Here is a 26,804-nt window from a genome sequence, read left to right as displayed (position 1 = left end):
AGAAAACGTAATATTCATTTATTTGTGTAGAAAATCGTGGAAACGAAAGAAAAAATTAGAGAATATAGTGTGACTTCAAAACACACGCAATTCACGTTATTGATGTGACAACGTCTAATAAATGAATGAACGCCGGCTGCACGCACAAAAAAGTGTCCCGTAACGCACATTGTCCCACTACGGATGTGTCCTGTTATTATCATTTTACGCATGCGTGGCATCTCTCTTCCACTCGATTGCAACAACCATCGATTTGACTTTTCAATCATATTTTCGTCGTTTGAATTATTAATATTATGTAATTTAACGATTGTCCACCGATTTTCAGCACAATCAGTACAGTTATTTAAAAGTAATGTTGAATATTCAAATACGTTTTTAACGAACAATGGTGTTTTACAGTTACACATAATAATTCAAATTACACCCGGGATCTTTTGCAGAATGTTTTAAAAAATATTGTAACACATTATAAATAAGTTTGGTGTATTTGGGATGCGTATTTGTTATAAAATCGTGTTATAAAAATGAAATAATATTATTCCCCTACCATGAACAAAATTTTTATGAATTGAAACTGTTGTTTCAAATATGGCCTCGTGGCCATGTGGTTAGAATCGCTGACTACCAATCCAAAGGTTGACGGATCGAATCCCCGCCGCTGCAATACTTTCATTTTTGTACTTGTAAAAATAAATATGGTGCACGCGACACTACAGAAGTAATAAACACATTTGAATTAATGAGTGCAAATAAAAGTAAATTTATCAATTAAATTGTAGATTTCATTTCACTCCTTCTTTGTATCCATACAAATTAGTGATAATTCAATAAAAATGATTCAATTTTATTCATAAAAGTATGCAGAGGTAGATTTTATCATACAAAAGATAAAAAAAAATTAAAAAAAAAAATACTTCCTCAAAGAATAACATAGTTTTAGTCTTAACGAAGAATGGTGTTTTACAGTTACACATAATAATTCAAATTACACCCGGGATCTTTTGCACAATGTTTTAAAAAATATTGTAACACATTATAAATAAGTTTGGTGTATTTGGGATGCATATTTGTTATTAAATCGTGTTAAAAAAACGAAATAATATTATTCCCCTACCGTGCTGCTATCTACGGTGACGGACGCGAACCGAATGAAACGCGATATCTATCCGCTATCGTGGGAACCAGGCACGGTGAGTGCAGTAATAATAAGTTATTTTACAATTGACTAAAGAATTAAGGTGATTCATATCATTTATGATAGATATTTGATTACATTTTATTTATATGAATACTTGTTCATAATTATATTTAAATTTTATAGCTAAATACCAGTTTTTAAAATTAATTACAAGTCATCTAGACGTGAACTGTTTCGTCAACTGTTTATAAAGTGAAGTGAAAAGATAGAAAATATGTGTATGTATATATATAAATAAAAAAAAATCCCTGTTATAATTATTAACTAAGTTTATAACAATATAAAATACTAGATTGCATGACTTGATTTTAAAATGCCAAATAATTGACCTACGGGAATTACAAACCTAATTTATTGTATTTAAAAATCATTCTATAGATAATGTCATTATTATTATTATTATTATTATTATTATTATTATTATTATTATTATTATTATTATTAGTACATAGTGGATTTTAAGTGACTATTAAATTGAGATACTCTCAAGCCAAAGTTATCAAGGATAAAATTACATTGAATTTTAGAGTTGTAGCAATTTTGAATAAACAGTGCATCCAAATGGTCTCTGCCAACAGAGAAAGGTGTAAATATAGGATTAGGGAACCTCTTTAGATTAATTAATTCAATTACTTTATTTTGAATGCTTTCAATTTGGTTACTATCAGTCATCTTTATGTTCCAAATAATAGAGCAATATTCTAATTTAGAACTAATTAAAGAAAAATATAGAGAAATAATAGAATCTGTATTAGTTCCATAACAAGTGATGAATTTAATTAGGGCCAAAGTTCTTCGGTTAGTAGAATATAGGTAACATGCTTATGAAAAAATAACTTGGAATCTAGGAAGATTCCTAGATCTTTTATTAAGGTAGTTCTGGCAATTTGACAGTTTAACAAATTTTAGTCGTACTTAACTGGATAATATTTCCTAGTTAAGGATATTATCTTAGTTTTTTCCTTATTGAGTCTAACTAAATTATGCATACACCAATCAATAATTTTTTTAATGTCATGTTGTAATAATAAGCAATCCTTGGGAGTACTAATTTTTATGTAAATTTTCAAACCATCAGCAAAAAGGACTCCGGAGCAGTGATTTAAGACGCTGGTGATATTACTGATAAAGATATTGAAAAGAAGAGGAGATGAAGTGCCACCCTGAGGAACTCCAGAACTAGCATTGAAAATAGAGGAATTATTATTATTTATAGATACAAAAAACTTCTGTTGGTCAAATAACTGGAAAACCAATTTATATAATTATCATATAAACAGTGTTGTTAAAAGTACTCGGAAAAAGTAATTGGGCTCAATTACAATTACTGTGGTGACAATGTAACTAATTACAAGTAAAAATTACTTTACATAGAAGTAATAGGTAAAATTACAATTACTTTCCGCTACCATTTATAACTGACCTACGATTCAATTATTTTACACTTTGTTACATTAATTTACATACATACATATATATAGGTTTTGTTAAAAAAAGGATTTCATGTAATGATTAAATTTATTATCTTTAATTAAATGAATAATATTTGAGGACAAACTTGCTTGAATAACATCAAAAGACTTCATACAAGTAGCTAGCTGTAATAAAAATAACACTCTTTAAATTTTGGAATTGACCTTACAAAACAATTGCATTTTAAAGTTCTCATCAGATAGATTCCCTCTCTTGATGGCAAAAACATCTTTACCAACACTAAAAAGATGCTCAACGTTTTAAAAATTTAAAAAATGCAGATTTTAGGATATGGTAATGTTGGAGACACTGGAAGTCACTATGGCTGTTCATTTTTGATCATAGATGTTGTGCATACGATCGTAGCACTAGAAGCGTAAAATTATAAACTTTACTAATACAAAAGTGTATGATCTTCTTGTTATTAATTGTATTCATTATACGTTCCGAGAATAAAAGTAACGGCAAGTAAATATAAAGTATTGATTACCTTAATGTATTGATTACAATTAATGTTATGTATTCCGATTACAAGTACGAATTACATTTTTTAAATGTAATTCGTTACAAGTATAAATTACTTGAAAAGTAATTGTTACAAGTAATCCGATTACATGTAATTCGTTACTTAACAACACTGCATATAAACCATACTGAGATAACTTTCCAAGTAATAAAGAGTGGTTAACAGGGTCAAAGGCTTTGGCCAAATCGAAATAGCAGGTGTCTGTCTACCTGTCCCCTATTAATTACTTCATTATATATAGTATTAAGAAATGTAATTAAGTTAGTAGCTGTAGACATTCCTCTTCTGAAGCCATGTTGACTGCTAGATAATCTGTTACTGACATGAAAATTTAGAAATTTGGACATAATTTTTTCAAAATTTTTGGAGAAACCATTAAGTAGAGATATTGGACGATAATTAGAAACAATAATTTTTGAACCATTTTTGTGGCTATTTTCCATGTATCAGGAAATTATATAAAAGTTTTTAATGGCAAAAATGGTTGAAACCAAACCACATTTTTCAGTTATGTTTCTTAAAAGTAAGATTTGAATATTATCAGATGATGCTCTTTATGAAATACAACAATAAAATGTATTTGTACAATTCTCATTCCAAATTTTCCTTTTAAATATAAATTTTTTTGTACTTTTTAAAAGTTTTTCATTGTTTTATGAAGTTTTGTCTAAAACTTTTGTGCTATTTGGGTATATCTGCACACTGCAAAGCCAATGATAGCAAATATTGTGCATTGAAATGCATGCACACTGCAATCTAAGAATGAGACATGCTATATAATATGTCTCTTTTTGCACTTCCTTATCATATTGGTTCTTTCTTCACAGTTAAATAAATGCTATTTAAATTATAATTTCTTTATCGCCATTTCTATATTCTCTCGTTATGTGTCAGAATTAACATTGAGAGGTTTTTATGCAGTGTATCTTTACATCAGTAACATTGAACTATGAAATTGATTGAAATAAAAATATTTTCTGCATTACTAATTACGAATACAATTTGCTTAGAAGTAGTAATGCCAAGTACAGATTAATAATTGAAATACATGTAGATATCAGGCATCCTCGATTAAACATAATTCAACTGTATTCCGTTTTAAAATATACATCTTGTCATATACCCTTTAGGCACCAGCAAACTATATAGACAGTACATTTGTGATGCAGTTGCTTCCAGTACTCGGAAATTTAAATGACAATAAATTTAGTGTATATTCTAGATTGATTATAACATACTGAATGGGGCTTTATTTAATTTCAGGTATTAATTTGTACATAATTATGTATAATGTGAAAATATATAATAACATGTACTAGGATTTTTTAATAAATTTCAAATGCATACTTTTTTGTATGTTATGTTTTTATTGGGTATAAATGTACATAGACTCTGTCTTCCTGCCATGTATTACTCTTTAAAAGATTAAAAATTATAAAGTTTGCATATAATTTATTAAATAAAATTAATGAATATATGTTTGGCTTATTCAAATTTAATTGCCCTCGATGGTTTCGAACCAAAGTCGATGGCACAAGCATTTTTTTAAAAGTGTTTTTATTAATTTTTTGAGTTCTTGGGTAAAAAAGTGTTTCAGGTGTAAAATTCCACTCAGGCATCATATTTCAGTTTTGATGAGAGCCAAAGGTCAAGATCCAGGATCAGCAGCTTGAATGAAAATTTTTTTATGAACTCTTAAGCCAAGGTCACACAGAAAGCTATGCTACGTTCATGACATTCACAATGTTCACTGTGCCAGGTGGCCAGACAGAATAGTGTAGTTCGCAATGTTGAAGAGATGCATGCTGTGGGATTCAAGTGATGATTCTAACAATAATATTTTGCTGACTTTCACAGTATGCTAATGTAAAAAAGAAATGGTTTCATGAAGTTAATCTAAAAAAGAAATGAATTTGGACAATTTCATCATTTGATGAAGTAGTTGCGTGAGGACAAAGCCAAATACAACTCAGGTTGATAGCATTCCCTTGAAATCAAATCCTACCTTCTATATTCTTCAATAATTTATTCCTTAAACAGGGATATTTTTGTACTTCAATAGCATTTTCTGTGAACATGATACTAATTTAAAGCAAACACAGAAGTACAGCACAATTCTGCATGAAAACAGATATTTTGTTTATCTGTGCATGTACCAAGTCAGTGATCTTTTAGGAAAATAGCCGAGAACGAAACACCTGGCGATCAATGTCACTAACATAGAGAACACAGTGAACACATCTTGGTGTGGCCAGTGATACCTGAGATGCAGCTGGCTATGTTTTACTCTTTTAGTGAACATCACGAACATAGGGAGCATAGCTCTCTGTGTGGCCGTAGCTTAAAGCCACTTTCAGACATTTCAAGCCTTCTGTAATTTTTAGGGATTAAAACTGAAAAATTTTCCTAAATATTGGAATTTTACCTTTGAAATCGGGAAATTTTGTGACTTCTCAAGGATTTTTGAATACTTTTTGGTGGAGACTGAGAAATGTTGACATGCATATACCATGCACCACAGCCTAAAGCCTGCACAGGTATGGCTGAGGGGTTGCGGGCTTGCAGACGTGCTGTCGTCGCCCGAGCCGGTGCTGCGAGTGACGCCGGTGACGGGCCACCCCCGCTCCATCCTGCTGCCGGTGAGCGTGAAGGACCTCAAGGACTTGCGCACCATCAGGATCATCGGCAGGAGCCGGCCGGCGGTGGCGGTGCGTGGCGAGGCGGCCCAGAGCTCTGCCAGCAGCGGCTCCGAGGAGGAGACGTGCTCCCAGCCCCCGTACCCACGCCTTGTGCTCACTTGTGAGTCTCTGGGCAGCAGCTGGCTGGTTACTTCTTGCTTCTTTATTATTCTGTATCAGGAACACCTGCAATCGTAAGGGTATTTTTAAATTTAAAAAAAAAAGGAATTTAAAAGAAAAAATGTATCACTAATCAGTTAACTGTGTCATGACATTGTATCGGGTTCAGTCTTTGTTGCAATACTTGTATGCCAAATGTTTTTGAGTGACATAGTATTTTTTTGGCATTTGGGACAGAATTCCTTGGGGTACCTCTGAGAGTGCCATAGTCACAATGTACTTACGGATTCTTCACAGTAAAAAAAAAATCATGCTAACAATGCACAAAGTGATTTTTTTTTTACTCTGAAGAATCCGTAAGTACGTTGTGACTATGGCAGAGTTAGGAAGTAACCCAACACTAAATATTGGTTGTTTTCTTGGGAAATATCCCAGTTTTGGTTAGTGAAATATATTGAGAGACCTGGAGATGTAAGGAAATTCTGTTCGTTGGTTTTGGTGAACTTCCTGATATAAAGTGAATTTATGCGTCTATTCAATTGTGGCAGTATATTGTCATTTGATAGGTAAAATTGTAGGTTTTCTTATTTTTGCAATACCAAAGTCCAAGCCCAAGTATGAAAATATAAAATATTTTCCTTCATGTTTTTTAATGTTGGGTGTGTAACAGCTCAGATTACAGCCTTCCCCATCCATCCAGTAATAACCATTTGTTATAAAATTTTGACATATTTCAGGTTAGATGTAAAGTTTTTTTTCTTTCGAAGTTATTGTAAAAATATTTCTCCGGGTTTAACGTTTTTATTTTCAAAATTCATCAGTTTATTTTTGAAGTAATTTTTTTGCTGGCTTCTTTGTGTGGGAAGGCGTGCTGACGTAATTCTCCTTCGTTTTTCCACGGCTGAGGCCACGCCTATAGCGTGTGAGTCACGGTCATGGGAGTGTGAGAAAGAGACAAAATCGCTGCGTCGTGGAAAGAGAAGTAAGCATTTCGTTGAGCCTCTGTTGCCATGCGCCGTGATTGGCTGAAAATTTCGTCAGCGAGCCCAGGACATTGCCTGCACATAGGAAAGGAAAGCTGTAAAATCAGTCATTGTCTGAGCACCGTGCCGAGAGGTCGTGGTCGGGCGATGGCTCGCATCATTTAGCAATGTTATATTGAACTACAACTTAGCGGCTACAGTCCGGGCGATGCCTAACAACCTTTTTTTTTTCTCTTCGAACATTTAAATAAATTAGAAATTTTTGACCGTAGTCGTAGGCAAAGCTCACAGCGAGGCGACAAAGTGTTTTGTCCAGCCGTCGCTGCCCGGAACTTTTCTGGGCAATATAATGTAATTTGTAATAATCTATGTGTTTTTTCCCTTTATGGAGGTACTGGTAAAATTTTTGTTGTGTGCTCTGTTGTGCTAATTATTTTGTGATTTTTAAATGAATAATTAAAACCAGGTAATACATAGAACATTGTTTATAAATTTCTTCTTTCTTCGTGACCTGCAACCTGTATGTTCCACTCATCACATAACTTGAGCTAGCCGGAAGTGGTGAGTGGTGACAGGTGTTTCTAGATATCTTTTCTAGTGATGAAATGCGAATTTTAAAATGAAATATCTTATTTACCCAAAAAGAGGCCAACTGCAATCGTAGGTCGACCCCAAACTTTTGATGTTTCTACACAAAATAAAGAAAATTATATATTTTTTTTTATATCAGAACCACTTTCAACCTCTCCTTCATTGCTTCACATTAATCTTGCAGAACCTATATCGGCACTTTGATGCACAGTTGTCTGTTCAGCATAGAGTACAACTTGGGAGGTTGTAATTACTAACAGAAGCGTTACTTTTCTATTTTTTTTTTTTGGCTTGTTTTTGACGTAGTCACAAATAACAGGTAGGTAATTGTAAAGCTTACGAAAAAAATACAACTTAAAATTCTGATTAACACAACATATCTACTATTCAATTGAGCTTAATATTACATTTAGGAAAGAAAATACTAAGAATACCAACATAAGAAATAAGTATTCATGGGTGTATTCTGTTTAGGTACCAAGTTATGAAAACTTGTAGTACATTTTTTTCTGGACTTGTAGATCGGGGTGGTAGTAATAGAATGCACCCTAATTCAGTTTTTGTAGGGTGGTTATCCTATAACCAGATATTCTGTTTACATTTTATTTCCTTGACAGAAATAGATTTATTGTATGTTAAATAAAGTTAATCAATACAGATGGTAAATCTATGTAAGAATTAAATTAACGATTTTCTTTTGGACTCTCAAGTATAATAAGTATAGCAAGTTAGATTTTTCTTGGTCCGTGATCCCAGGCCAACCTATGTTTTTGTGAGTTGTCTTTTAAAATAAAAAACCTCAGCCTCTCTTTGGGTTAATATTATGATTATTGCATCATAACTATAGTATGCTTACACTTAAAAAAAGTTTTTATATGTATAATTTTATTGCTAAGTTAAAATTTCACCTATTTGTAGACATTGTAGAGATGTTGGCTACAAATATTCTCTACTGTGCAGCCTTATCCATGCTGTACCTCTGTATTCCTTGTTTGGTTTTACATCACACTGTTTAGTGCGGAGACTTAAAGGGGCCCCTAGTCAGGGATGTATTTCTGTTAGTGAGGCGGAATGATAAAAGTGTGACACTCACTGGTGTTTCTAGCGCGGTATCACCTCTAAGCGCAAGGCTCTCAACGGTGAGCAGTCTTCTTGTCATGCATAAGGGAACTATCAAGTTGGAGTGGTAAAATAACATTAGATTGTGGAGAAATTAAGATAAAGGTGTAATGCAAGGCCCTTAGGTGCTTTCAGTAATCTTTACCAGGTGTTTCATGTCTAAAATATATTATGAAAACACAAGTTTTAGCCATATCACTCTCTAAAACTAAGTTTGAAAACAAAATACGGAAACAGAGATAGGTACTCATCTGCTCTGAGTGTATTCCTAAAGGTTTTTCGTAAACAGACACGACTCTGATATCTTGAGCAGTTTTCAAATCTTGTGGTTTCTTCTGAAGCTCTGTACACCGTATGTGTGCCCGAGTTGGTGAGGCCCTTATGAAGACAGATCAATCAAGATTTCTTTTTTTTTTCTGAAAATAATTTACAGTAATTTATTATTGCTTACCACTGAGCCATACATTATTTTAACTTCATTGTGATGCTTATTATGTGCTGTTTATACTTTACACAGCACACTGCATGAGGAAATAGGCTTGTAGTTACATAAAAAAAACTGAAGGAGGTAACAACGTACAGGACTGCACCCCCTTTGGTTTCTAATGCAAGGAGGCATGCTGGTGCACATAACTCTATGCTCACGTATAGTCATTATAATACCTTTGAAAGCTCTGTACATTCTTTTTATGCCATAAGCATAACACTTAATATCCATGCTTAAGTCTTATAAATCTTAATTGAAATTTATTGAATTTTAGAAAAAACTTTACTATTTTTTTTCATAGCCTGATGTTTCAATTGCCCGAATTTTGCAAAATTCTCTTTTGTTCCTTTGAAAAGTGGGAAAAAGTGAGTAAATTATTTTATTCGTACTAAAATGACTTTAGACGGTCTTGAACAGAATGAGGCTTTTTTCTATTAGTTGCAAATGTAAGTTGGAACTTTTAAGGATATTTTTTTTTCTCGTTCTCTGCCCCACTCTGAGCTTACCAGTTAGGGTAGGTAAATTACTCGTGAATATGAGCAGAGATTTTTACAGTGTTTGATTAAAAAAGTGTTCAGATTAACACAAATATACTGTAGTTTATAATTTGATTATCAACTATCATGTTGCTATCCTCTGAGACTGAACTTTTTAAATGATTACCTTCATAGGGATTTTTCCGGGTTCAAATGCCGGATGAGACATGTGAGTGAGTGATGTTTCCTGAACTTAATTTTGGTTAGTTAAAAGTATAATCAACTCTTTGACTGTTCAGTTAAAATAAAAAGTAGATCATTAAAATAAACCACTCTAAAATTAAATAATTGAAGTGTGTGAAAAATTAATAAAACATAATTCCTTTGCACTTTCTCAGCTGAAGAGAAGCGTTTGTTACAAAAAGAAGGTATCCAGTTACCATCACACTACCCTCTCACAAAGTATGAAGAACGGGAACTGAAAAGAATACGGCGAAAAATCAGAAATAAAATCTCAGCCCAGGATTCACGCAAGAGGAAGAAAGAATACATTGATGGTCTGGAAGACAGGTTAGTAGGATATAGACCAAAGTATTACTTTAAAAATAAGAGATAATCATTCAACAAACCTCAGTATTTCATAAAAAAAAAAAAATAGCTTTCAAATCCCCAAAAATAATAGAGAAACGGACATACAGTATTTTTCCTTTATTTTTTGTAAAGGTATTAGCTCTCTGTATGCTGCATTTGGTGAGAGTAATTTTGGGTAGCAACATAAATCCGCATGTAGTCACTTTAGTAAATATTAGGGTACATACAAATGTATCGGTGTTCCAAATGAAACTTATGATAGTGAAACTACCCTGGAGTATATTTGGTAAACTAAATTAGTCATAGTAAAAAGTAATCTCAAGTTTTAAAATACCTGCATCTGGCATTACAGTCTTCTAATACATAATTTCCTTGCTTCTTCCCAATGAGTTTGGTATCGTAGCAGTAAAGCTCGTGTTTCGTAAGCTCAGATCTTGTCAGTGGGAACATTTATTGTTTTATTTTTTTTAATAACATTATAACATAATATTATTTTAAAATAATGTTGAATCAGGTCAATACTGTTCAGGTTTGTTAGTAATGACTGATTTCACACGCTTAAGCAAAATTAAATTTACAAAAAATATACGTGAGTGTTCTGTTTTTTAAAATGTTTCAGGTTAGTATATTATTAATGCCATAGAAGTATAACTTCTAAAGTATGCAGAAACTTTATATACCGGTATTAACTGTTTTAATGAATATTAACAAGATGGGCAGTATTTTAATAAAAATTCCTTGTCGAAAATCAATTCCAAAGTCGGGCTTTAGAAATTATTTTTTCACTGTCTTAAATGTTGAATCAGCTCATTAAGGTTAAGGTTTGTTTGTAGGAAGTATTTACAGACTGATTTCTTTCATTTAAACAAAAACAAATATATACATAGTACATATATACATATAGTGCTTTAAAAAGTGTTTTAAAATATTTCAGATGAATTCTTTTTTATGTATCTACTTTTAGTTTGAAAAATGCCCTAAATATAGCACCACATTTGTAATGCTTTAAAGAACCAACAAAATGTTAAGTATTTTAGATGCCATGTTTTGTCACATAACAATTTCCTGGCTAATAAATTATAGGTATTTTTAAAGTGGCTATTGTATTTTTTTAAGACTATTCAAGTTCACAAAATGTATTCCAGGTTAATTTCACTACCATAAAGTTTACTTTGGCACACCGATATGCTTAGAAATCCCCTGATATTCACGAAACATGCTCGGGTGCATGTTGCCACACGTGGGTGCGCCAGCTTGACAACTTAGGCTCATGGCTATAGCAGTTTCTGCATGCCTGTGCATTTTACTTTCAACCTGCCTAATTCCTGTTGTGTAATGTGCACTTATTTCATTGCGTACTTGAAAAGTAGGGGTGCAACGTTTATGCGAAAAAAAAATTTTATATGTGAAGTTATTCATAAACATAAAACCCAATCATGGAAAGTATGTTTATTTAAAAGTGAAGTATACAAGAGCACGCCGAACAATTTAAATTAATAATTCATGAAACAAAAACCTTTCTCCAACTTTAAATAGAAAAACAAAATGTGAATGCGAATGTGAGCCTGAACTAACTCATTGTCATAGTACACACTTACCACATAAGTGTGCGGGCCATCAAATGTAGTTAATTCGGCACTCGACAAAAAGCGTGCGTTGCATCCTATCGGTGAGATATTGATATTCGACTACGTGTGCACGCTTTATACGGAAAGCAACATAACTGAACATGAATGATGCCAACTACCGCTGGCTACGTTTTTATAAGTGGTACACCACGACGACGCAGACGAACAGATAAAGGTTACAACATTTAAAAGCGTCTTTAAAAGAAAATTTACACATCAGACAACTTCGTGTTTCCGTGAATTAAATAAGTAAAATAGTTAATTTCCGAATAAATATTAAATTTCTACTTTAAAATACATTGTTTTATACGGAAAAGATACCTACACAAAGCGCTCGGAATCTAATAGTGGGACCAAAAACATCATGCAATGTTTTCGGGAGAAGTTTTTTTATCAAAATTTTGATGCCCTAAAATATGGGTGCGACGATTATGCGGTAAAAGAGGGTAATTCAAGTGTAGGGGAAAATGTCACTTGTTAGCGTTCAGGCATTTACATGCGAAGCGTTCTGTACTTTTGTTCGGCTAGCCCTGAGAAATCTAAAGTATCACCTTGTTAAACAGAATTATTATTATGTTTTAAAAAGGGAAACATTTTTATAGTTTCTCCTTGAAATGAATATATATATATTTTGTTTATCGTGCTCAGCATTATTTTTAAGAATTCCTAGTTAAATGTGGTGTCTGAGTTTCATATTACATGTTAATTTGCAACATGAGAACACATGTGTTTGTGCGTTTCCCAACTTAGATGTTACTCAACTCTGGCGATTACTGAAAGACTCACTCTTTTTTTGTATTAAGTACCCTAATAAAAAAATTGGTATAACTGATATTCTAAGACATAAAACCTTGTGCCTGGCTGCCAAGACTAATCATCTCTCGTTTGTTCATTGATTATGTCTGCATCGTTCAGTCAAACAAAATTAATGGTTTAAACAATTTAGTGACTGTAGTGATGTATTTAAATCTTAATGCACTGTTGTTTTCTCACCAGACATTAATTTCTGCCTTAATACAACCACATGGATGGTGTGTAAGCCATATCATGTTTCAGCACTCAAGTTGCTTTGAAGATCAATTTTTTTGCAAATAAAGATTTTCCTGAACTCATAATTGTTTGAAACTGAATTAGGCATTACGATTACATTATACTTGACCCTTGAAGTATGTAATGCTCTAATTTGTTCCAGTTAAACAGAGCACTAATCAAATTAATTTTTTCCATAAGAGTGTATGTTAATAAATTTTTTTTCCAATCAGGTAAGTATGCCTGCTGACTGCCATTTTAATCAAAGCACTGCTCACATTAAAATTAATTTACTATACAAAAATATTTGTTTAAATACATTTGAAGTAAATTTAAATAAAAGTTTGAATACATTTTGAGATTAAACAACCTAAAGTTAAGTTACGTGTAAACTATGTTTTCGGACTGCATTGTTTACATAATAGCGCTTGGGCATAACATTCCTAAGTAGGCGCTAAAACCGTTTCTGAGTTGCAAAATAATAATGTTATTAATATGGTAGATATATTTCAGTTCTAATAAGATTTAAAAAAACCATAAACTTAATGTTTTTATTATTAGAAAGATTATTTAACCTGTTATATATATATATATATATATATATATATATATATACACACATATATATATACACATATATATATATATATATATATATATATATATATATACACACATATATATATACACACACATATATATACACATATACATATATATATATATTAATACATAGATACACACACACACACACACACACACACACACACACACACACACACACACACACACACATACATATTGGTGCAACGTCGGAAGGGACGGTGACCAAGTACTTAAGAATTTACAGGAGGCGTATGAGGTGACAAAATTTATTTGATTGAAGGCGAAAGATACAAAAAACATAGACCAAGAATATTCACAAGGATTGCCTTGAAGTCATTATCTTTCTGAGGGCGCAATGTACTCTAGGAAAAATTGATCAAAATAATAATAATAAATGTGTATATTAAAACATAGTACCAATAAGCCCTGGCATATTTTTTCAAATAAGAATATTAGATATTAATTAGAAGTATCAGAATGCTGCTGAAAAGGCGAGCTAACAAAACAAGAAAACATAATTAAACTATTTAGGCCACTCAACAACATGAACCATTAAAGTTGAAACATTACTCATACTTCAATAATATCTTTTTCAAACTAACAAGGCCACTTAAAATACTGTAAACACCAGAAAAGAATCTAAACCATTCCATCTTGCACCAAAAATTTAATGTATAAAAATATTATTAAAAATATTAAAACAGAAACACCATGCACAAAATTTTAATTATATTATCAAAACATGTGGTGTACTATTATTCGTGAAATACGTATGACAAAGGATAAGACTATTACAAAATAAATGTAGAAGATGTTTGTAATCAACCACCGCCTGAATGTGGTAAAAATTATGTGTGATTTCTTGCCTCGTAGCAACCCAGCTCAAACGACAAGTGATGAGACGAGTTGCAAGTCGAGGGCAATGCTCAGCATGAAGTTCCTTGGCTGCACTTCAATCTTGGTGGATTCCAGCAGTCAGGTGTTCTATCGGCTCGCTAGACGACTAACTCGCCCTGTGCAGGGGTATTTTGAATTCAGACCACCCACACATCACAATAGTATCCTTAGTGGAAACAGCACAGCGAGTCCATAATGTCTTGGTAACATCAGTCATATGCTTAATCTCCTCTGGCCCATCTCTATCTCTAACTAAGTTAAGTTTATACATGAGACACCACCCAGCTCAATAGCCAACCTTGCCAACGAAGAATCACTAAGTCTATAGCCACACTTAAATACTTCCTAAAATATGACAAGTTCCACAGCAAGTCCAACTTGTGCATACATCAGCCTCCTCTGTGGGCTGCACAACACAAGTCCCAACCCCTTCGTCACAGAAATAATCAAACACTTAAACTCTTCGGACACAATCTTCCTCACGAAAGTTTAATTCTATATGCGGCCATCCTATTTAATGTGTTAATCCAGTCCAGAGCTAGGGGATTGTCGTGGTCCAGTGACAAGCGTGATGGTGTTGTGCGACTGTGCAGGGTGAAGCAGTGCACTGATGAGAATACACACCTGATGAAGCGCATCAAGGTGCTGCAGATGCAGAACCAGTCGCTGACGGCCCAGCTGCGCCGGCTGCAAGCTATAGTGGGTCGCAGCGCCGCTGCCACCAAGACGGCTCAGCCCGCCACCTGCCTCATGGTGCTGCTCCTGTCCATGGCGCTGGTGATGGTGCCCAACCTGCGGCTCGGGGCTGAGCCCGGCAGCGAGCTGGCGCAGGCCGAGTCGGATGCAGCCGTCCCAGAGACTGCGCAGCCGCCCATCGCGGGTGAGTGTTGTCCTGCTCCTTTATATCCTTTAAAACTCATAATTTGATATTTAAAGCATTAAGGTCCTCGCCTATTCAGGCACACATACGGTGTACAGAGCTTCAGGAAAAACCACAAAATTTGAAATCTGATCAAGATATCCGAGTTGTCTTTGTACGAAAAGCATTTAAGAGATGCTGAGGGCAGATAAATAGTTCTGTGTGGGTATTTAGTTTTTAAACTGCACTTTAAAAAACGTAAATATGACTAAAACTTGTGTTTTCAGAATAAATTTTAGTTATGAAACATCCGATACAGATTCTTCAAAGCAGTCAAGGGTTGCTTTAAGTTACACACGCACGCACGCTCATAGTTGCTGTATGCATGACGAGAAGATAGCGCCATTCCACAGTCTTGCTCTTCGATGCACACCGTGCTAGAAACACCAGCAAGTGTCGAACATATCATCCCGCCTCACTAATACAAATACACCCTTGACTAGGCAGGGGCCTTAAAAACCCTTAAATGGCCTGAAATTTTTATTATAAACAAGTTATTACTTTTTTTTTTTTTTTTTTTTTTTTCTTTTCAACACTGGTAGCAGGCAATGTTTCACGCTTGTACTTCGTGATTGCTTCGCTCTGCTGTTTGTGCTGTTTGTGAGTGGACTTACAGTAGAGCTTCATTATAAAGAACACGAAGGGACCAAAATTATGGCAGTTTGTTATAATGAAGTTCTTTATACCGAAATCACAATGATTGCCTGTTTTGGGGTTTTGAACATAACTCGATCTTGTTAAAAAACAAAGTAGAAAATCTAATACCAATATGAGTGGTACAAGCATCAATTACTTTAACAGCTATACTTTGGGATCAAGATACATACTACATACATACATACTAGTATGTATATGTACAATACAGAAATACGTAGGTAAGTTGTTTGCCAAAGCAGTAAGCCTACCTTTGGAATCAAGACAAGCTGTTTGCAAAAATGCTGTAATAAATCAAAAATATAAAATTTTTTTACATTTTATTGTCTTCCAAACTGGATCGCTGGGTGAGAATTGTGGATAATGTTGATTTGGAGATACCTAACTTTTTAGCCACATCAGTCTTTTTATTTTCTTTATCTACTGCTTTTAACATTTCAAGTCGTTTCCTAGAAGACATGTTCAGTAGTACGGTTTTTTAAACTATAAAAACAAATGCACCCTACACATGTAAAAATAAGTTATACATGTAGTATAGCCACGTTTCTGGGAAGCCTACAACTCACGTAGTTTCGGTTCCCTGCAAGAATTTGCGAAGATTTCCGAAGTTTTGCGTTTTGGTATTAACGCCACTTCAGCCACTAAATCAGAAGATCAAGCATGTTGTGACTAACCTAACACAACCCTTCGATTTTTATAATTTCAATTTTTGAGAGAAATCCGAAGTTGCACGAACGTGCTAGGGAACCGAAACTATGTGAGTTGTGGGCTACCGCACGTTTCTCAAACAATAAACAAGAAAACGACCAGAGATGTGTGTGTAGCAATACTTTATGATGTAGCACTTCGCATCGGTTAAACACGTCGTGCGAGCATAGAACAAAGAGTAATGTCAGCGAACACCACAATGCAGCGCTTTAGTCGCTACACTAGTTTTGTGCATTAATTTCAACACTAGTCCATTGCAGTCATCTATGGCGCGTATCAAAATAAATAAGATGGCAGTTTGTGGGTGAATGGCGACGATTTTATCCGTTTGTCGTTTACCGTGCCGGGCAGAAAAGTGTTCGTTCAAATGAATATTTATAGAATATTTAAAAAATTTGAACGAGAAAATTCGTACTAGTGAAATTTTTTTACGTTATGTTATATGGACGTCTGACGGGACCAAAGGCATAGTTCGTAGTAATGAATTGTTCGCTCTAATGAAGTTCGTTAAAACGGTGTTTTACTGTATTTTGTCAAGGGGAAACAAATTGAATTCATAAGTTTAAGTGTTTAATGTTTAAAAATAAATATATCTATATTCATACCTCTAATATACAGTAGAATCCCGCTAATACAAACTAATTGGGACGAATCCTGTCCAGATTAGCGAAAATTCAGATTAGGCGGAATTTTGTCATGTAATACCATATATTGTCTTTTTGAGGCGTATTTAGTGTCTGATATGTCAAATATGTATGAAAGGTCAACGAAAAATACACCTTTATTATTTAGCAAACATACTTAGTATAATATAATATTTTTAATTACTTGCATAGCCTAAACTGCAATTTCAAATACAGTAAACTCTTGATTATCCGTGTTAATTGGGACCTTTCGATGCCCGGATAATTGAATGCCCATAATAAAACCCGGATAATCCGTTTCGCCACTTAAAAATGGTGTATTTACTGGCAAAAGAGTGTCTCTTCAGTAGAATTCTGAGTATAAGCAAAGGCTTTGTATACCGTGTCCCAGGCGGCGGCAGTCCCAACTCAGCATCTCCCTCCACCCTTTTAACGACCTAAACCAAACATACAAAGCATTGTCAACATCTGCAGGGTAGATGTTTTCATGCTTTTACGTTTAGAAGGTCCTGCCACACTGTCTGATCTACTAGCAAACTGCAAAAGTTTTTCTTCACTTTTACTAATGTCTCGCACGGTTTGGATTCCAATTTCATATTCCTGTGCTAATTTCGCAGCAGTTTCTCCTTTTTTAACCTGTCCACAACGTCTAACTTCTCTGCTATTGTCAGCACTTTACGTTTCCTTTTACCAGACATGATTACAAAAACAAATGTGCCTGGGAGAACTGATTTAAATAACTGCGTGAAAAATGCCTCTTCCAGCCGTCAGGAGTGTGAGAAGATAAAAGAGGTAGAGGGACTTTTTTTTTAGCGTGGCGGGGCGCTGTGAAAAGAACGCTTGAAAAGAAAACGAAAGGGGGGGGGGGGGGGGGGGGGGGGAGTTGAGCCGGAAGCAGCAGTCAAGGCATTCCTTTTAGGTTTAAAGTGTGACAAATTGATGGGTGAAGGGGCGGGGGAACAAGGGTCTCAAGGGTCAGGTAAATAGTAGGGATGTGCGAAAGTGACTTTATCCACACGAAATGAAAGTGAAAGAAAATTTATCAAGTTTCGCGAAAGTGAAACGAAAATGAATTTTTCTATGAGATAAATATATTCTTAACGAAAGTTAAGCGAAATTTTTTAATTAACAAAGAAAAAAAGTGCCCCAAAATTTGCTCTTCAGTAATAAATTCTATTACATAAATCATTTTGGTACCTTTTGATGTATATATAAATATTACTATTTAATATAATCAACATCCGCCCTAGACCACACAACACAGACCCATGTCACTCGTAAATTTCAAGAATCAATCCAAATCTTTCAGCGCACAGACTATTTCTTTTACAGTCGTAATGTCGCAGTCTATGATAATATATTTATCACGTGCATGGTACTGATGAAAAAACACGTGACTACTGCGGAACGGCCGCCATCTTGCACCACTGTCACACATGGCTAGCTCAGGAAGCTGTAGACCAGGCAAGGGACATGGTCAAAACAAAACATAACAAATGGTTGCTGCCAAGTGGTCATTACATGCAGTGACTTGTTGACCTTTTTGTCTAATTGGCTGTATATTATGAGGATTTTATATGCCAGACAGAGTATGTAAAATTTAAATAAAGCAGACGACAATGTTTTAGTTTGGCTGTGCGCGAATAAAAGTAGGTACGTTCTTTGTTTATGTGTATACGGTAAATACTAAATAGTGTACTAACAGTTCTGGAATGTATGTTTTACGAATATAGTACCTACACTACTGTTTGAAAGCAAATGAATCAGGTAATTTTTCAAATATTCCATGATTTTGTTTTGATACCTAAGCCTACTGTAATCATGGTTGAATTTTGTTTACTTTATCTGCCATGTTTGTTCAAATTATGATTTTACCGTATTTTCATTAACGTGAGTTTTTTTCTTCACCACGTAAATTAATCTTAATGGAAATCTTTTTTCTAATTAATGTCTTTATATGATTTATGTTATTACATTATTATTAATAACAAGCAAATCATATAAAGACATTACAGTAGAATCTCAGTGCTAAGTACTTACAGGGACCTCAAGTTTTTGTACTTAGTACTGAAACATGCATACATATCTTTACAAAGAGAAAAAATATATATAAAAAAAATAGCTACAGGAGAGCCGCAATGCCATATGTATTCGCAACTGCGACTTGCTTTTTTCCCCTTGTCTAGTTCTCTGAGTACATCCACTTTTTCCTTAAGCGTGAATTGCTTTCGTTTCTTTTTATCTCCAGGATCATTCATATTGTAGCACAAATACAATGCGGTGTCTAAATAACGTAACCTGAAAATAAACTCAACAATAACAATAAACAATCCCGGCACAGACATCAAACAGTTTTTTTAGCGTAGCGTAACACTTTTGTCTAAATAATTAATACTTCTCTCAAACCTCCGTCTTTCGATGTATCGAATGGTGTTGTGTTGCTCACGTTGCATACTACGTACAGTATAATCTATGGTTGTGTGCGCAACTGTTTGTTTACTTTGTTTTGAGAATTTAGAGGTTAGAAAATACGTTGCGGTGGTATTTGTGTATCTTTGTTCTACTACATTAATCATTTAGCTGGAAATTTATTTACCAGTTTAAGTAAATTTTGGTGTAGTAATGCCACGCTACTATTAGAATTTATACGTTATAGTGAAAATATGATACTTTAAACTGAAACCGTTTTGCATGGCGAAGATACGATTTTTGGCGGGGACTTAAAACAAATTCGTTAAAGTGAAATATACGTTATAATAAGGTACGTTATTGTACCGGTATTCTACTGTACATTTTTATTAAATTACGAGTTCTTATTTCAACTGGAACAAATGAACTTCGGTAAGCTATTGAACTTTCGTTTGGCTCGAAATATTTCGCTAAAAACGAACTTCGACAGATGAAATTCTTACCGAAATCGAAAATGAAAGTAGCATAATTTCGATTTCGGTATCGGTATACCGAACATTCGCACAACCCTAGTAAATAGCTTTCTGACACAGCAGTAAAAAAAAAAGCGCAGCGCAGTCGTGGCGTAGCTACACCCCGGTCATTTTTTTTACAACTTCATAAAAAAATCAAGCACGGATAACCCGAAAACCGGATAATCCAGGCCCGGATAATCGAGAGTTTACTGTATTCTGAGTTTAACAAATCCAACAGCCTACATTACGTGACAACATTAGTTCGAAAGGAAGGACTGTTCGTGAGTGTGTATTAGCGGAAGGGCAGTGACCTTCAACCAGAGTAAACAAAGCCCCCATCCTCCTTCCCGCATAGACTTACGCATTCCTCTCCTCTTCCGTTCCCAACTATGATGAGTCAGACAGTCAGTGCGTCACATGCTACTGCTGTGTCACCTGCTACTGCGCACTTGCCCTGTGTTTTGCGAGTCCTTGTGAGCGGTGTGTAGTGTGATTTTTTTACATTCTGTGCTTGTCCCTGCTGTTGGTCATAATGACAAGCAATGATACGCCCCTCAGGCCCTAAAATAATATTATTTTAAATTAATTAAAAAAGGCCTAGGAAACAGCTGAGCAAAATTATAAAGAAAATACAAGTATTACCAGAGGTTGCACGAGGTGGTGAATAAGACAAATTAATACTCCCTGCACACAAGCAACTTGGGAGCTAGTGGATCGTTTAGATAGATAAAGGTAAATAAATAAATAAACAATACATAAGTAGATTGGTCTATAGGTTCCCTGTTTTATTTAAAAAGGTAAATTATATCTTTTTGTTTTGGTTTCACAATAACATGGTACAGTAGAATCTCGCTGATGCGACCCCTCACGGTTTCCGGAAAAACAGTCTTATAAACGGAATGGTCGCAATAGAGAATTCGGGCCAATTTTTACCCCACCCCCAAATATATCCAAATACATAAAATACTTGCGCTAAATGAATTCGCGTCACGCGAGTTCGGCAATGCTAGCCAGCTGGTGGTTATTTTCGTTCAAAACGTGGCGAAGGAACTTGTGTGGATCAGGTAGAAAACATTCGGCTATAAACGAAAGATATAAATAAGAACAATGCTATCCTGAAATGCTGTGACATGTTTTTGGAGTAGATAATCACAGGGATGACCGACAGGATGCACTCTCGCCCTTGCCGTCAGCGATGTTTATTTTGACAGCTCAAGCAATTATCTTTTCCACGTCCCTTCGCAGCGTAAAAAAAAGAAGAAGAAAACACGTTATGAATGCAGACGGAAAAGCAACTACAGTATGCAGTAAAATAAATATATTTATGGCCCTGCTAAATTTTTCTATTCAATAAAATTCGAGGTATTAGTGATTTTTCAGCAGAAACTGCTGTGTGAATAATAAACAAATTGTATCATAATAACTTAAACTTATAAAGTATTTATTAACGGCGAAGGACAGTCGTATAAGCCCATAAAAATATTTATTTTACCAAAAATGAACTATACAACCTGGCTTTTGTCGCACGCGGTGTGGGAGGGGAGTAGGATGCTGACAGTTTCTTACGCAGAAGGCTGAAATAAGGGAGGGAATGTGTTGAAATGTTAGTTGGAAAAAAGGGGGGGGGGGGGGTGTTTTTGGATGGTCTGTGGCTCTGGGAGGGATGAGCCTTCAAGAATTCGCAGGGGATGGGAGAGGTAAGCGTCACGTCATGTATGACGTCAAGCCGCCGCTATCGCCAGCCTGGCCGGACGAGTTTCTTACACTCTCGCAGAAGCTACCGGAGCAGCTTTTCGTGAGGGCGGGTTAGATAACATGACAGCTGAGACGGCTTTTCGTGCGATAGTGGACGCGCCGAGCCCGGCTAGACACTGCCGCGTGGACAGTCTAGAGGGGTGGTATCTATTTTTAGCCGTCTTTTATATGCGTCTAGAGGGGTGGTATCTATTTTTAGTTGTCTTTTATATGCCTGCCTGCTTACAGTACAGCTCCCGCCAAGATAAACGTGAACACATAGGGCCCAACAAGAGTAACAGACTTGTTTTCAGCCGATTTTACTCAAATTTTCGACTTTCTCTGCTTAAATTTTTCACGGTTTCTCAAAAAACGGTCGTATAAACGGAATGGGCGCATCAGAGGGGGGTCGCATCAGCGGGCTTCTACTGTATTCACAATATATTATAGTTATTAAAGGGGGCCGGCCCGATATTATTAAAACACGTTATACTATACTGTTAACAATAAAAAATGACATTTTATAGCAGGTTAGTTTCATTCACTCATTACTGTAACAATTTCACATATTATTATTTGATAAGCTCTCTATGGCACTGCTCGCTGGTATTTATTAAGGTAAGTTCTTTCGTTGATTGGAGGGAGAAGTTATATTTTAGATATCACCCGGGGCTTCAAGTTGGACATCTGGCCGGGAGGAAAGCTCTTCTTAGAGAGAAATGAAACTGGAGGTCCTGGACAACATGATGGGTGCAATTTTGGCGCCCAAATGTTGGACCCTGTCTGAAACACAAGCCAAATTCCAATGAATTAGACCTGCTTCCAGACAGTCAAACACAGTCTGCGCGTAAATGCCAACAAACGGGAATTCGGGGAGGAAAAATAGACCGAAGTAACTCACCAAACAGGGTTTAGCTCCTGGGCTCAGGAAATGTCTTGCGCCGACATCAGAATGGCGTGGACCGAAAAATGTGCGGATGACGCGGTAGAAATCATCATTTAGTAAAATAAAAAAAAAATTATACATTTTAAATTAAAACATGACTGGTTTTCTAATCACTACTACTGACTGGCTACTACTGAATTTTGAAGCTGGGATCACATCCCTTAATACAGCTGACTACATTCCTTATTCCCACGAGCTCATCATTGCCGCGAAAAAGCCTCTTAACCGAGGTGACGCCGAGATGACGTGGTAAGTAGCCAAAGTCAGAGTACTAAGTGCCGCAGTGGCGGACAAAACTCCTAATTAAAACGGGCGGTCGGCCCTAGGGAAAAAGAGGGGGAAGGTTCGGCTCTGGACCAAACACTTCCGGAGGTGACCGAGGTGGTCGTAGCCACAACTTCAGTTGTTTGCGCTGAAGGGCTACTGCCGCGCTCTCTACCGGCAGGCACAGAAAGCAACATACAATCGACTTTTACAGGACGCGAGGAGGAAGCATATGGCCTTATGGCGTAGCCGGTGCTGCACTCTGGCGGCCTAAACGGGACAGAAGGGGAAGGTAAGCAAAATCGCCACTAGGTGTCGCGGGCGTCAGCTCCACTCGCTGGAGACCAGAACAGACGTTACAGTTTCTGCCGCTAGATGACGTGCGTGGTCCATCCTTGCACATATTTTTTTCTATGGCAAATCGTCCTTGAAATCGGCCACTGCCTGGCAGGTTCACGTCAGGTCAGTGGTTCTGGGCTAAATTCTGAGAATCAAGGTGGGTAGCTGTGGGGGAGAGGAAGTGCAATAAACCTAACTGTGCTGGGAACAGGAGTCCACGGGATCCTCGTTGGTGCCGAGACTCGCTAGTCTCTGGCTAACAAAGTGTAAATCATCCTTTTGTAACCAAATTATATAGAAAATAAAATTTCCAAAAATAATTAAAAATAATAATAATAAAAAAAAAACGTGCCAATATACCTAATTTCCGGCACATATTCTCCCGCTTGAATGCGGAGCATAGAGAAAAAAAAATACAACACTTATACTCTTTAGTTAGGCGCATAACCAGGTTCGCCTGTATCCTACTTACAAAAAATAATATTTCGATCAATTCGAAGGTGTATTATAATTAATTAAATTACCCTTAATGGTGAACGACGCAATGAGGAAAGTTGATCTCAGATGTTGGGAATGGTGTCACGTGACAAAATTCTAAACATGGGCGCTGTTAGGCGGGCTGAAAACACTGGGCCGGAACCGGAACTTGGTCCGTCGGGTGCTAGTAAAGAAAGGTGGGGATTTGTGTACCCCTGAAAATAATGAAAGCGGAAATGAAACCCCTGTACAATAGTCTTTCCATAAGAAGCCGAAGGCATTGGGACTCAGCCCTGCACAGTACGGCGATGGAGAAGACGGTAGAATTTGCTGCTTGCCCGAAGGCTAAACAGAACCTCAGTCCCAGAGTGACACAGGGCCTAAGGGTGGAATTCCCTTGGCGGAATTTTAAATGATTGGGGTTGAAACCCCAAAATATCAACAATCCGTAGGAATGAATGAATTTAAAAATATTAAATATTCAATAAATTTAGGAATTTCAGCGCATACAACTCTGATGTTTAATATAATTAACAAATATTTATTATTTAAAAGATTTCTGCAAACAAAACGATAAATTAATGACTCTTCGCACACAAATTTAAATTATTTAAAGAAATGTAAAATACACTAAACCAACAATTATAAATCAAAAAGGGGATAAATTATAATGGAGCGGTTAGATCTTCCATGACTGCTTATAGGCTTCGCATTGCCTGAGAGGGGGTTTGAACATAGGTCGTCCAAAGAGGAGTGCTGGGGATCTAACCCAGGGAACACTCAATGGTCATAGGATATTTCACCTAGAGGACCAGGTCTTGGCTCATTGGCTGAGAGGACCTCTCACGATTTAATGCCTGAATTTAGTGCTTTACTGTGGCTAGCTTGACCTAGCTCTACTATAGAAATTCACATAAAAGAAACCAGTGCCGTCTGGAAGTCACGTAGCTCTTACTTAAATAAACCATCTTATCGATAACGATGTAAAAGAGATACAACTTTGGGGTAGAATGCGAAAGAAAAAGAAAAATGGCTAGATCTGACAGCTTCTGTGCTCAGAATCTTTGTACGTTGCTGTACATCACATTTACATACAAGGAAAATAAAGAAATACACAAGTAAAAATATTAACGCAAAATCAGTAAAAAAATGCTACAAACATTATTCTTGCTTACTTTACGAATTATGATTATTAAAAAAAACTGAACGTAAGCAGAAATTAAATAGATAAAATTGTCGAACAAAATTCATGAAGATTAAAGAAAATCAGAGAGGTGTTACTAAGTTAAAAAAATTAACTCTCTTTGCATTAATTAGCTCATTAAAGACTGAACTTACGAATGTAAAAATTAAAAATTAAAAGTATCTTAAATTACCTAGTGTGTGCTAGCCTAGAAACGTGATACTTAAACATTTAGTGGACCTCTTGTTGGAGGTCGAAAGTATTTCACCACTCTCGGTGATTGCTATAAACATTATAATGAGGCTAGTCACCTCGTAGGTGCTTAATCACGGGGAAATACGTATTTTAATATGCTTTATTATATTATTATTATTTTATCACTATACAGTCAAACCTCTATCTATCGAACTCGCATGTATCGATTGTCCGTGTTTATCGTATACTTTCTATGGTCCCGGCAAAATTGCCATACAACTAAGGTTAAAAAAGTCCGCTTGTACCGATGTTCGAATTACCGTTTTGTCCGCATTGATCGTACAAAATATGTGGTCCCGTCACTATAAATTATAATAGATGTTCGTTTAACCATAAAGATTTTGCAGAAATAACCATTTCTTAGAAAGAAACCGTCATAAAAACAGTAACGATAGTATACAGTAGTAAAAATCACCTTAAATCTGCAGCCAAGTAATGGAGCATGTAAATATGAAAAGACAAATGAACAACAACTTACGAATAAATATGGATGATGTACCATAACTACAGTACAAACCCAATTGTTATCTTAAGATAATTACCATATAAAGAACTAAAGATTCTTTGTCGATACCATAATTACTACAGAAGCACGATAGCTACCACATTTGCACTACAGTTACCGTAACAACCGAGATGTATATTTACCGTGACGGTAATGTATTTATTTATGACATATTAAAATTAAAGAACATTATTGAAAAAAAAAGGATGTTAAATTGTTGTATGTACGTTTGGCACATGTTGCGAAGAAATAATGCGATCTGAAAGAATGCATTACTAAGGTAGATGTACCAGTAGTCGTCATGCTAAGAAGAGTTTTATAAAAAAAAAATTGTGTACATAACCTTGTAGGTGTATTACTGCCCCTACATGTTTGTTTTTAACCTCAAACTTTACTCTACAATGCTATCCAACACTCTTCGATAAACACAAATTATTTTTGTAGATTTATTATTTTGAAAAAAGTGTGATTTCGAGCCAGTAGTCGTCATGCAAATTTTCCTGTTTGCCAGTGTTCGTCACATGTTTGTGCCAGTAGTCGTCATGTGCGATTTCGGCTGCATTAGTTTTAATTCATGGATCCAGAATGATAGTATTGTACTATTTGGGCTTCAAATTTTATTTGGTACTATATTTTAAACATCAAAATGGCATTTCATAAAGATCGTTCAGTAATATAATGAATAATCCTCATTAAATTTTGAATTTACTTACAGCACTCACGGAACAAAGAGGGACAGCACATAGAGCTGTAGCAAACCGAATGTATTCGTTACTGAGTAACGGGTGTGCCGTCTAGTAACGAGTAACGAAACGTTACACACGGCTGCATTTTGTTACTCGCATTT

The 26,804-nt window shown here is 35.4% G+C and overlaps 1 protein-coding gene across 2 annotated transcripts in view; it reads left to right on the top strand.

Annotated features, from left to right (window-relative positions):
* LOC134527135 (cyclic AMP-responsive element-binding protein 3-like protein 4) overlaps positions 1–26,804 on the top strand; it is a 59,377-nt gene that overhangs the window by 17,790 nt on the left and 14,783 nt on the right. For both annotated transcript variants that reach the window (XM_063359528.1, XM_063359527.1), the window contains 3 exons: positions 5,766–5,999; positions 10,053–10,224; positions 14,999–15,285. In XM_063359528.1, coding sequence (XP_063215598.1) covers positions 5,766–5,999; positions 10,053–10,224; positions 14,999–15,285 — 693 coding nt within the window. The remainder of the gene's footprint in view (positions 1–5,765; positions 6,000–10,052; positions 10,225–14,998; positions 15,286–26,804) is intronic.

Source organism: Bacillus rossius, chromosome 1 (genome assembly GCF_032445375.1).
Source record: "Bacillus rossius redtenbacheri isolate Brsri chromosome 1, Brsri_v3, whole genome shotgun sequence".
NCBI lineage: Eukaryota > Metazoa > Arthropoda > Insecta > Phasmatodea > Bacillidae > Bacillus > Bacillus rossius.
The sequence above is the reverse complement of the archived record's forward strand: the minus strand, read 5'-3'. Positions and strand labels throughout refer to the sequence as shown.